The sequence below is a fragment of the Lethenteron reissneri genome, chromosome 32, assembly GCF_015708825.2.
Source record: "Lethenteron reissneri isolate LAM-NWPU_2019-01 chromosome 32, ASM1570882v1, whole genome shotgun sequence".
NCBI lineage: Eukaryota > Metazoa > Chordata > Hyperoartia > Petromyzontiformes > Petromyzontidae > Lethenteron > Lethenteron reissneri.
In genome coordinates this window covers 13782092-13795580 of record NC_083810.1, presented here as the reverse complement: position 1 = coordinate 13795580, position 13489 = coordinate 13782092, and the positions used below count along the sequence as shown (strand labels likewise).

Below are 13489 nucleotides of genomic sequence, written 5' to 3'. Positions count from 1 at the left end.
ACCCTCCATGCTACTCATCACCCTCCACTGCCCCTCCCGGCATTGCCCACCCACCGTCTTCACTGCTAGCCCTCTTCATCACACTCCTCGTGTCCCCTCATCGACCCGTGGCAGAAACTCGTTGTGATGTCCGTCGTTCCGAGCTGCACACCATTCGCTGCCATGCCTCCACCAGGTCCCTCGTCGATTACCCGAACAGCCTCACAAGTGTCGCCACTTATGGCCTCTATATCCAACAATCGTTCTTTGGCATCCAATTATTTTCCAAACGTGATCACACACGTCGCATAAAACTACGTCGTTTTTAATACTGATGTTAAAATAGTAAAACATTCTAAGTGCCCTATGCTCAAATGAGCAATGGGTATCAGTCATCTCCACTCAAGGTTCTGAGCCTGCAGTCAAAATACACATTTTGGTAATAGTCCGGGCTAACCAAGGGAATTCCACTAATTTCCCAACAAACACCGTTTTGTAACCTCACAAGGCGGAACTTGTTTTAACTACCTTAGAAGGATGATGGGCCGAATCAACCCTGACCAAAATCTCACATTTGGCAAGCACTCTCCACCGTCAACTAACCTATTCCCCACTAATGATGAATAATGCTGCAGTATCCACGCGCGTTTTCTTGATAAAGGACACCAACAAGGGACTTTAGTCATTAACTGAGCTCGAACTGCAGTACATTTATTATGCATCTCTAATGATGACAAACATGCCTGTTATTCACCATGATGCCTTCCACTCCAGCATGTGCACACTAAGGCTAAGGGATTGTATCTGTGGGGAGCGGCCAGCTGCATGTCGTGCGTGTGCATTGGCGAGTGGAAAATAATGTCGAGGAGGACGCTTTGCGTTACAAATGTGGACCAGTCGTGACGCAATCGCCAGTCCCTATTATGTAATAAATGTTGACTGCCTTCCCATAATCATAGGGCACAACAGACATCATTTTGTGGAACGTGAACAGTTGTCATCCTGCAAAGAAGCCGACCCTCTCCATGGGAATGTGGAATTTCCACCACTGGCTCAACGCTGCCAATGAACATGAAACATAGCGAATAGCTCAGTGAGCTTCACATGGTAAACTAAACAAATAAATCAGCAGAGCAGCGGTGTAAACACCCACGATAAAAACTGGCCAAATATTAAAAACAAATGGACACATGTTGCAATCGTGAGCAAGGGATATGCAGTCTGAGTGGAGCACACGAGCCAACAACATGCAAGATCTCCCCGGCACATCCAATTAGCACGGTTGGCTACGTACGGTGCGAAAGTTCAACAAATATACAACTTGACAATTATGATTATTATCGTGTATAGTACGTGTACTTGGTCATGCCAGGCCACGCCAAGCCACGGCCTCATCTGCATAGTTCAGTGCTCTCATACCTCATCCCGTCTGATCAGACCAGGCAATCAGCCATGATACTCGCCCTCTCACTGATGATGTAATCCCCGTGTCATCCACCAACTCAAAGTCTTGAAAAGACTGAATTACGCAGCACACGGCAGGTTTAGTGTAAACGCGAGGCCGGCACACAAACAAAAATCAACATCGAGCAATAAAATACACGTGGCCAAATCTTCTACTTATGAAAAGTCATCACCAGCATTGATCTATTGCGGAATGAAGGCTCGTTCAAGCCAACGCCATCCCTGCGATGTAACAATCAATCTGGCACCTGCACACCGGCTCATTCCATCGCTCCACCTCAGTGGTGGACATCGCCTTGAGCACGGCTTTTTTGTTGGCTGCCACTCTGGCATGAAGTCTCCACCGCTGGCTATCGATCATTCTAGCAAAGGGTCTTGTCTGAGGCCACCGATGTACTTGTCTTGTGTCAATAGGATCTCCAACTTTGGGTTTTCTCACTGATCCATGTGTTCTTCTTTCTCTCTCTAATTACAAGCATGCACACCTCTCCGTGCTTCTCTGCACGCGTTTGTTCCATTTTCTTTGTCAATGCCCTTGTTTCTGTGTAAATCAAATGAATATAATATTTGCTGCATCTGTGACATTTGGTCCCGTGTGTTGTTTCCCGCCCTAATGAAGTACTGTATTGTATAAAGGACCTGCGTATATCCGTGTGATGTATGTAAAAAACAGACAATATTTTCTGGCTGCTTTGAAGTTAAAGTATGAAAATACATCAGCCTATTTCTACTGAGCACAAAAGTTTAAGAATATTTTCTGATCCATTCTATGCATATGTTTAGAAACAATCTAGCGTTCAGCAGTTATACATTTTTTCATTATAAAAGTATTCAACCTTGATTTGAAGCTTTCGTGACTGCAGGAATCCATACTCTTTGGTTCTTTCGGTAAAGTCACGGAGGTAGAAAAATAATAGATCACGACGTTTCGATCGCAACACAAGCAATCGTCATCAGGTGAGACAACCACAGCAAGAAAAAAACGCTGAAGTAGGCGAGAAATCCGCCGCGGCACGAGGTCATACAGACTAATTAGAGATAAGGCAGGATCATGTCAAATTGATTCGGAATTAATTGCAGACTAAATCATGAAGATATATGTGCTCTGACCCAAACTGTGGGATATTAAAGCTTTGTTGCCAATTCAATTACAGGACATTGTTTTTACATTAAACCCATATTTTAAAGCAGGTAATATGGACTCACTGAAATCCCTTTGCTTGAGGCAACCGTGTATTTCACTATTCATTATCATGTTCAGTTTTCCAAAAGAACTCCATCGTGCCCTCGTCTGCCGATATTAAACCGCTCTCGTTGATATTCATAAACAATTCAAGTATGAACAATGAGAGGCACACAGAAATAAAACGCCTCAACCATGTAATGATGACTCAATCATTATTCTATTCAAAAAGGGCAATACAATTGAATTGAAGAAATTGACTTTTTAACATACCATAACCTAATTTAAAAAAAATCACAATAGGCTAACCATAGACTCGTACCTTTCATACAAAGTTTAATGTGAAAACGATACAAATATAAGTAATAAAGTATTAATTAATTTAATCAATATAATTTGCTTTGATTGGTGAGAAACATTACGCGATGGTTTGCTTGTAATAACCATGCCCACACACACAATACAGGGATGCAAGCCATCTGTTATAATTCACAGAAAACACAAAAGACGGATACCACAAAAATTATTTATTTTGCCTTTTCTAAGAAGCCAATTAAATTGTGAACTCAGCTGGGCTTGTAATTACGGCGGTGGAGAAGCTGCGCAAATCGAATTATCACAAACGGACGGACTCTCCGAAGCCCACAAGTCAAACTTCCAGAATTTACTTTTTGGCTCAGATCACCGCGCAATTCAACTATGTGTTGTAAACCCTCCTCCACCCAACACGGCCAATTCATTAAGTTGTTGTCGGGTGAAGGAGGCTTAATGACACACATTTTACTTACGCGATCTGACCCAAAAATGGAACAAATTATGAATCTTGATATCGGCCGTGAAAGTCCTCGTGTTAAAGTCGACCTACCCCTGCCTGACGGCCATCCAACAGTTGTTCCAAAGTGCACGCCACACGCCGCAAACACGCCGATGAAATAAGTGTCTGCCGTGCAGCCATAACGGCAGCGGCGGCGGCAGCCGCGGTGATCACACAGAGGTCACTCGGAGGTCACTCGGAGGCGAGCATGTCGACGGCGCCGCTTGGCCCGCCGCACACCCCTCCGATGGCGTACAGCTCGCCCGGCGTCTGCAGTGTGCTGCAGGCGGCGCGCGGCGTGGGCATTTTACCCGCCGGCGCCCAGCATTTCGTGTCGGGGTCCAGCACCTCGGTTGAGGCCAGTGGACAACCTCCGACACCTGCAACCGGTACAAGAAGGTGACGGAGGAGACGAAGCCACCAAACGTCTGGGAGGCTGAACCGGGACACACGGCGAGTGGCGGCCTCCTCGCTCGTCCTCACGTTCACCCAGACCACTGCTCACGGACCCTGCCCACTCCTCTGCCAACTCCGCTCACTAATCAGGTGGCCACCCCTCTTACCCGTACCTCGAGATTGTTACGTCCTTTGCGCCACGGCAGCTATAACGGTTGCATAATGGCACAGTTTTAGTCCTGTCTACCACAAACCCATCCAACTTGATACATGCAATTTAACAGAAGGTCTGACGCAGGAATGAGCTGGCCTCAGCCTGCAAAGAAGGCAACTGGCTTTGCCGGATTGTGTTTCAATAACACATGGCAGGCGCAGCCATTTCTTTTCAACAAATGAAAATAGAAAGAGTCCGCCCTGTTGTGAATGTGGAGAAGTGGGATCTGCCGATCACAGGAGGCACGGATAACATACAGCAAATAACTCCTAATGCCATGGAAAGGACTCAACACACAGTAATAATACTTTGCCATTTCCTCTTCAAATGCTGTACGAAAGAGAGATACATTTCAGTGTTACTCACCGAGACCACCAGCCACCACCACCTTCCCTTCCAAAGTTCCCATCACAAAATCTGCTCGCTGCTCCTTGAGGCTCTGTTCACTGGTCAGGGCCACCCACTCGCCTATGGGAGGACAAACGTACACACACACACACAAAAGCCTGTGGCACTTGGCAACACACAGCTCACAGCAGAATTAACCATCAGTGGCGATAATTGCCACAAACATGCACGTTTGCATTTAATGTACATGTCTAATAACTTTCTATATCTGACAGAGCATGTGTAGGCCTTCATCGAGCAGTGGATTGACAGAGGGCTGTAAAAATTCAATAGGCCAAAGACCAGACGTTGTTGTTCTACGGGAGACAAGAGCTTTCTGCAGCCAGGCTCTGAGATTGTGGAATTCCCTTCCTTCGTCCATAAGGGAATTTGAGTGAGTAACACTTTTAAAATTGCATCTTAAAACTCACCTGTTTTTACAACAGCCTTTTTCCATAACTGAAGCTTAACGTAAAGTGTTTTGAGGCCTTGTGCGAACAGCGTGATAGAAAACCGAGTTTGTTTGTATTATTGTTGTTATTAATTTCTCATCCTCCGCGGTGTTGGAGAGGTGCTCCTGCCTGCGACACCAGACAACCCAGCGGCTTCATAGGCCGCACAAATCCTGATGAGGTGCGTAACGTCAAACTTGGCCCAAGGATTGACCGATTAACAAAATGCTGCTGGAAAATACTGGTACGAAAGACCCATTGGGGCAATGGGGCCTCATGGGCAATTAACTTAATTGTTGTGGTGAAAAACCAATCCGTAATGCATTTATTAACGATTATATATAGCTCAGTGGGTTATACCTGGTAAAATAAAAAGTGTATAGAGCTTATGAAGAGCAAATGACAAAGTATGATAATTGTGAGGCTGGTGATCCATTCCATGGCATCAGGAGTTCCTTGCTGTATAGCGTCCGTGCCTCCTGTGATCAGCAGATGACACTTCATCACATTCACAACAGGGCAACTCTTTCATCTTTAACTTGTGAAGGAAATGACCCACCTTGCCACGTGTCAATAAAACGCAATAAAGTGCAGCCAGTTGCCTTCTATGTCGGCTGAGGCCAGCTCCGAAAAAAGGCTACATAGCTAAGCAGGGGCCTTACTTGACAAAATAAAATTAAAAGTTTATATAGTTTCAACTAAAGCAAGGGTTACCGCTGCCCGCACCCTACCCGCGACGGCGACTCACTCTGGCGCACGTCGAACGCGTGCACGGCGCTGGTGAAGGTGGGGTGCGCGTGGCGGGCGCGCGCCGGCGGCGGCACGACTCCCCCTGCGGTGACGATGAGCCGCCCGGTGGCGCCGTGGTTCTGGAAGACGTGCGACGAGGGGAGCTCGGGCAGGCTCGTCCACGACCTCGTCTCCAGGTCGAGGCATTCCAGCGACGTGACCGCCCGCTTGTCCTGCCGGCCACCTGGAGACACGCGCGCGTCGAGCGTGTGGAGCGGGCTGCCGCTGTCACCGGAGGTCAAAGGTCACGGCCGAGCGGTGGCGCCTTTGGCGCTTCTCGCAGCGGTTCGCGATCGTTGGAGCGACGCGGCCGCCCCGTTACAACCGCAAAGATGTCCCGTCAGGACGATTCGCTGCGAAACGATTTGAAAAAGGGCGGACGTCTTATTCGTTCCTCATTGTCGCAACGTCCGTGCGATTGCGGCGCGTATAAATATTCTTCGCAACGGGGGGCGTCGAGCCGCCGCGGCGATAACCACCACGCCTCGGCTCAGCAGCGGCAAAATGTGCTTTGTGCGGAGTTGCTGCGTGTGGCTTTCGCCTCTTAATTATAGCGGCGGGTAATCTCTCCCAGTGGGGGGGGGGGGGGGGGGGGGGGGTGACTCAGCCACAGATTCACATCACCTCCCGCCTCCCCCATTTCCTCTTTTCCGGCACGGATCAGGGCTGATCCTCAACCTCCGAGTCAGGGGGGGGGGCGGGAGGTGAGGGGGGGCAGGGGGAAAGGCGTCGAGTCCCTTGCACATGCAGCGGATTGTGCGTCAACAGTTCGCTGGAGGGTGCTCCCGGCCTGACAAATGGTGCAGCGGAGCCCTGCGATGGGGCAGCAGCGTCCTCGCTCTTTGTGATCCCTCGATATACCCGCCGGATGGTGCCGCGGTCAGCACACTGGACCTGCAACCTGGAGGTGGCCGGTCCGATACCATCATCTCCTGGTGCCTCGTGTTCACTCGCCATCTTGGTGGGGTAAAGAGTACGGCTGCTCTCACCTCTTCCAAGACGTCTGGCCAGAGGGGCTCTCTGGAGCTCCTGCTAGTGGAGGTTCTTCAAATAGCAGTAGCATAAGCAAGCAATTGCAGGGCTGCACCTTTACTTTGTACTCACAGATATCTGATTTCTGTAGTTTTACTGTAAAATTTTCCTGTTCCAATAAAATAAAAAACGATGGCTGACTATGTCAACATATAGCGTCTCGTAGGAGTCAACGTTGCTTGAATCAATGCGAGCGGCTTTCACCAGCAGTTCGGCATCGTGACAAGCAAGAGCCCGACTCTGCTGACGAGACGCCCAACGTCGAAACGGGTCCAGATGTTGCTCATCGCGAGGCCTGGGGCAGCGCGCGGGTACCCACCGATGACGTAGATCTTGCCGTCGATGAGGAAGGCCCCTGCGGCGTAGCGGGGCGTGGGCATGGGTGGCATGGCCGCCCAGCGATCCTGCGCCTCCACGTACTCAAGCACGCTGCTGTGGCAGCTGGAGTTGGGCCCCATGCCCCCGATCACGAACACCTTCCCTTCTGCGCGCCATCAGACACGCGCGCACGTCTCGAATTTCGACCCACGCAGCCGAGGTGGCATGGGTGGCGGCCCCAGGGGTCAGGGACACTGAGACAGCACCGCTCCGAGATGCTCGAACGTGGGTGTCCACCGTGCCATCATCCTAATTCGGGTTTCTCAAGTGCAGCGAGCGGATGGACTCAGCCCAGTCACCGATGGCTGTGCAGAGAACACAGCGAATTAAACGTGGCCTTGCGCTAAGTTTGGTTGTTGTTGTTTTTTCCCTGTATTGTTTTGGTGCTATACATTTCCACGTGGCAAGCCACTTCGTTGGGCTATGATTTGTGGCCAGATCGCTTCTCAAAAAGAAGCTCATAGCTCAGTGGGCTTCACCTGGTTAAAGTAAAAATAGTGGTATAGTTTTATTTGTAATGTTTTTGCGTGATTTAACTTTTCCGCTCCTATCATGTTTTTGTAATGTTTGTTGTTGTAACGTTCTGACCCGCCCCAACTGGAAAAAGAGCTTTAGAGCTCATCGGATTCCTCCAGTATAAATACATATCCTGATTCTGATTCTTGTCATTGGCTAAATTCCAGCTGTGAGAATGCAACATGACATTTCTGAGTGCCATATGAAGAACATTCCTCACAGTCAACACGTGGGAGAGTGAAAGTGCACTCCCGGCAGTAAGACAAAGTAACGCCACTGGGAGGGATTTCAGATGAAGTCCTGTGACAGCTCGTCCCACGGGTGGTTGTCTACTAACACCCGGGATGAGCCTGCTGCTCTGCGAGTTGTGAATGGCGACGTTGCTGCGAGGATCACCGGAGGTGTCGTGATGATGGTTTAACCTCCTTGGCCACGGTCTTATCGACGAATGTCGATAATTAATGATGGTTGTTGTGGTCCTGGCTGAGCGATCCCTAGTGGCAACTCAATGTCAACGAGAGGTGACGGGAAACCCGGGTCAAGGCGGCCACAGACGAGGTCATTGGTGCCAATCGTCAGGGCAAGGCGCTACAGACAAAGAGCAAGGCAAATGAAGCACAAACACCTCGCTGATCTCATCAAGGAACATGAAGCGCCACCACGCCAACTCCGGGCATCCTCGCAGCAGCGGCTTTTGGCTAACCATCTAAGAAAGGCGCTCACTGCATCGCGCGCTCTCAGATGCGCTTCTGCGGGCCGTCTGGAATGCTCTTCCTTATGAAATTAGGAATTTATTTGGAGATATGCACTTTTAAATCATCTAGATTGCAAATTCATTTCTTTAGAACAGCTTTTTGTGTTTAGTTTATCCTTCCTCCGCACCTTCGATTAGCACGGTTGGCCACGTACGGTGTGAAAGTAGTTCAACAAATGTATGTTGAACTTCTTTCGCACCGTACGTAGACAACCGTGCTAATCATACGTACAAGGGCTTGGTGATATGGGCTGAGGAGAACAGCTTTTGAACGTGAGCGGGCTTGGGCAGCCCACCCACACGGACACCAGCTCACCCACACGGGCACCAGCCCACCCACACAGACACCAGCTCACCCACACAGACACCAGCTCACCCACACGGACACCAGCTCACCCACACGGGCACCAGCCCACCCACACAGACACCAGCTCACCCACACAGACACCAGCTCACCCACACGGGCACCAGCTCACCCACACAGACACCAGCTCACCCACACAGACACCAGCTCACCCACACAGACACCAGCCCACCCACACGGACACCAGCTCACCCACACGGGCACCAGCCCACCCACACAGACACCAGCTCACCCACACAGACACCAGCTCACCCACACAGACACCAGCTCACCCACACGGGCACCAGCCCACCCACACAGACACCAGCTCACCCACACGGACACCAGCTCACCCACACGGGCACCAGCCCACCCACACAGACACCAGCTCACCCACACAGACACCAGCTCACCCACACGGGCACCAGCCCACCCACACGGACACCAGCTCACCCACACGGACACCAGCTCACCCACACGGGCACCAGCCCACCCACACAGACACCAGCTCACCCACACAGACACCAGCTCACCCACACGGGCACCAGCCCACCCACACAGACACCAGCTCACCCACACAGACACCAGCTCACCCACACGGGCACCAGCTCACCCACACGGACACCAGCTCACCCACACAGACACCAGCTCACCCACACAGACACCAGCCCACCCACACAGACACCAGCTCACCCACACGGGCACCAGCCCACCCACACAGACACCAGCTCACCCACACAGACACCAGCTCACCCACACAGACACCAGCTCACCCACACAGACACCAGCTCACCCACACAGACACCAGCTCACCCACACAGACACCAGCTCACCCACGCAGACACCAGCTCACCCACACGGGCACCAGCCCACCCACACAGACACCAGCTCAGCCACACAGACACCAGCTCACCCACACGGGCACCAGCTCACCCACACAGACACCAGCTCACCCACACAGACACCAGCTCACCCACACGGGCACCAGCTCACCCACACGGGCACCAGCTCACCCACACAGACACCAGCTCACCCACACAGACACCAGCTCACCCACACAGACACCAGCTCAGCCACACAGACACCAGCTCACCCACACAGACACCAGCCCAGCCACACAGACACCAGCTCACCCACACAGACACCAGCTCACCCACACAGACACCAGCTCACCCACACAGACACCAGCTCAGCCACACAGACACCAGCTCACCCACACAGACACCAGCTCACCCACCGTGCGTCACCACAGTGGCCACCCCCATGCTCGGCTCGGGCAGAGGCTGCGCGCTCCTCCATCGCCCCTCGTCCTCCGCGAACACCACCACCTCCTTGAGCGGCCTCTGCCGGGGGTCCACCCCACCCAGCACCATCAGCAGCCGGGGCCGTCCTCCCTGCGCCCGCGGGGTCACGACCGAGGCGCCTGCCCGAGGCGCTGGCAGCGGCGGCAGAGGGAGCCAGCGGCCGGCCCCGGGGTCCCACTTCTCGGCCACGGCGAGCGGCGTCCCGCGGCCGTCGCAGCCGCCCAGGGCGCAGATCGACCCGGCGCCGTCGGGGAGGAGCTGTCCCACGGCGCAGTAGACCCGCGGCGTGGGCATGGGCGGCAGCGACTTCCAGCGCAGGGCGCAGCAGCAATGTGGCTCTTGTGGCGATGCCTCGGCCATGACCTCGCTGGTGGTGGCGGTGGTGGTGGTGGAGTGAGTGTGGTTTGGGTTGTTGATGATGGTCGTGGTGGTGGGTGTCGTGGTGATGGTGGCGGCGTAGCAGGAGGCGTAGTGGTGGTAATAGTAGTGGTGGTGGTGGGAGTAGGAGTTGCGGTAGCAGTAGTAGAAGTGGTTGGTGGTGGTGGGAGTAGTGGAGGTGGTTGGAGTGGTGGTGGTGGTAGTGTGGTGATGGTAGTGGTGGTGGTGGTAGTAGTGGTGGTGATGGCGCTGATGTTAGTCGTGGTATTTGGAAGCGCCGCACCTTCCTCGTGCTCGCCTCTTCCTGGATTGCGCAACGGCAACGTGGGACGGATGATGATGATGGTGGTGGTGGTGATGGTGGTAGTGGTGGTGCTGGTGGTGGTAGTGGTGGTGGTAGTGGTGGTGATGCTGGTGGTAGTGGTGGTGGTAGTGGTGGTGGTAGTGGTGGTGGTGATGCTGGTGGTAGTAGTAGTGGTGGTGGTAGTAGTGGTGGTGATGCTGGTGGTAGTAGTAGTGGTGGTAGTAGTGGTGGTGATGCTGGTGGTAGTAGTAGTGGTGGTAGTAGTGGTGGTGATGCTGGTGGTAGTAGTAGTGGTGGTGGTAGTAGTGGTGGTGGTGGTGGTAATAGTGGTGGTGGTAGTAGTAGTGGTGCTGGTGGTGGTAATAGTGGTGGTGATGCTGGTGGTAGTAGTAGTGGTGGTAGTAGTAGTGGTGCTGGTGGTGGTAGTAGTAGTGGTGGTAGTAGTAGTGGTGCTGGTGGTGGTGGTAATAGTGGTGGTGGTGGTAGTAGTAGTGGTGCTGGTGGTGGTGGTAATAGTGGTGGTGGTGGTAATAGTGGTGGTGATGGTGGTGGTGGTAATAGTGGTGGTGGTAGTTGTGGTGCTGGTGGTGGTGGTGATCCCTACTGACGCGGCCTCTCCACCTGTTTGTCGTGAAGACACGTCGTGTTTGCCGCTGTGCAATGGGTGTTAATTATTGCGCCATTGCTGTGAATGATTGGTGTTCGGATTGTCGCTGTTTTAAGTGCGTGTGCTCTAGTTTTAGTTTGCTTTTAAAACTGACTTCGCTGTCAATTCACCCACTTGCCTTGATATTTGGGTGCGTGGATTGCGTTAACGTTTGCATTCGTTCACTGTTTTCATTCTATTCTCGCGTTTCTTTCATTCACCGTTCATATGCACTGTTTGCAATAGTTCCCGTCACTGCGATTTGGCCATTTACAATGCCACTAATGAATTCATTCAACATTTTTTTACCGGGCAAATCTCGTTCGCCACTGTATACATCCATTAACACAACTTATTGGTTGTTACTTTTTATTCACGAATGTTCATTGTGACGTTATACTCTTCGGAATGTTTAATTACGCTGGCCGCTGGCGAGGTGAAATTCCATTCGTTATAAAATCGTAAAGAAAGTCCCATTTATAGCCACGCAAGTCGGTTGGGTGAACACACGTTATGCAACCACGAACTACTGAACGCGTGGATACTAAAACAGCCGCAGCAGCAGCGACTATTTAACGAAACCTCCATCTCTGTGCCACGCGTGGACACACACACAAAGTCCACGTGACAAACGACCCCCCCCCCCCCAGCAATAAGCTCAGTGCCACCACTGCAGTGAGAACACAGCCACGCGTGCAACACACCCGGCCCGGAGACACGCAGTGATTCATCACGCTGCTGTGTGCATCCTTACCGCTATACACACGCAGCATGGTGATGTCATTCGACATACAAGGCTACAGGAGTTAGAATTGCACGTTTTTGTCCGTGTCATTATTCACCTTGTGGTGTCTTATTACTCTCGTGTTGTTGCTCTTTGTATTAACTCCGATGTGTTTGCAGACTGCACCCACTATTTTCAATGCTGTACTTTACTGTATATATAAAATAAACTTGAAACTTCTCGTCCGGTGAGTTGCTCATCATGTGCGGGGAGTGTTCAATTTTGTTGAAACACATGCAGGACGTGGTTTCCCTCAGCTCGGTGCCTGTGCAATGAACTGCAAGGAGAGGCTATGCAAGAGTCAGTGTTGTCAAGGCCGTTGAAATAAAAGGGAAATCGGTGTATTTTGTTTCCTTTCTGAAAGTGACGTGGATTACCAAGCAAGGTCCATCAAAGCCGTAGCCGTGGGGGTCTGGGGGTCCCCCCCCCCCAGAAAAAATACATCTAAATTTGAAAATGAATTTCCTGCCTAAAATATTTAAAAAATTCACTAACACATGGGATGGATTTTTTTTTACAATAATGTCTAATAGTGTATTGTATTACATTGCTCTGTTTTTTTCTTTTTTTACCTTTTCTTGTTTCATTGTATGTAATGGCAGAGATTAGGGATTAATAAAGTACAACCATAACCACAATCATATAAACAGAATCTATTTTATAGCAATATATTGGGGAGGGGGGCATTTTGAGCATATTTGAATATGGGGGGGGGGATGTCCCCCCCCCCCCAATGTATTACATTATAATTACGGCCTTGATCCACAATACATTGAGGGCGTGACTTGCCAGCAGGCTGCTTGCCCAGAACTCTTTCTGTGCGGCGTCTTGAGACGCGGGTCACGGTTGGAGGTTCTGTGAATTCACTTTTCTGTTGATGTTCGCCTCGCTCTCACCACACCCCAGCGGTCAACCCACACGGTTCACCACGTATTCCTGGACATTGAGTTTGCAGGTTCATACGGCGTACAGCCCTTTCAATACGGGCACAAACATATGTTGTGTTTCGCCCTGGTCATGGGACTTTGAATTGGTCTGTAATAAGTTAGGCACTGATAAATGGGTTGGCAACTCTGCCACACGCGGACCTGTACCATACCATCGCTGTCACATCTGCGCGCTTGTAAAGTGCTTTTAAGAAGCAAATGCATTTAGGCGCCAAAAATAAATGCACTCTTCTATTCCATGCGAGTAAACTAATACGTCAATTCGCGTCTCGTGCACGTGCTCAACAGCCAATAACCAAGAGGACAAATCGCCCGGAAGGCACCCGACCTTGTGACAGCTATCCGAGGTGAGCAGAGCTGAGCACGCGTAGTGCGTGGATGGGTGAGCGACCAACCCCACCCCCAGGTTAACCGAAGCAGATGCA

At 51.3% G+C, this 13489-nt stretch overlaps 1 protein-coding gene across 1 annotated transcript; it reads right to left on the bottom strand.

The window, feature by feature from the left end:
- Nucleotides 1–678: 678 nt before the first annotated feature.
- LOC133350077 (kelch domain-containing protein 8B-like) lies at nt 679–11039 on the bottom strand. The gene is made up of 5 exons (XM_061564072.1): nt 9939–11039; nt 7030–7194; nt 5638–5862; nt 4417–4518; nt 679–3820 (listed from the first exon to the last, which is right to left on the bottom strand). Exons 1-5 carry the CDS (start codon nt 10363–10365, stop codon nt 3633–3635), a joined length of 1107 nt encoding a protein of 368 aa, XP_061420056.1. The 5' UTR covers nt 10366–11039; the 3' UTR covers nt 679–3632.
- Nucleotides 11040–13489: the final 2450 nt, after the last annotated feature.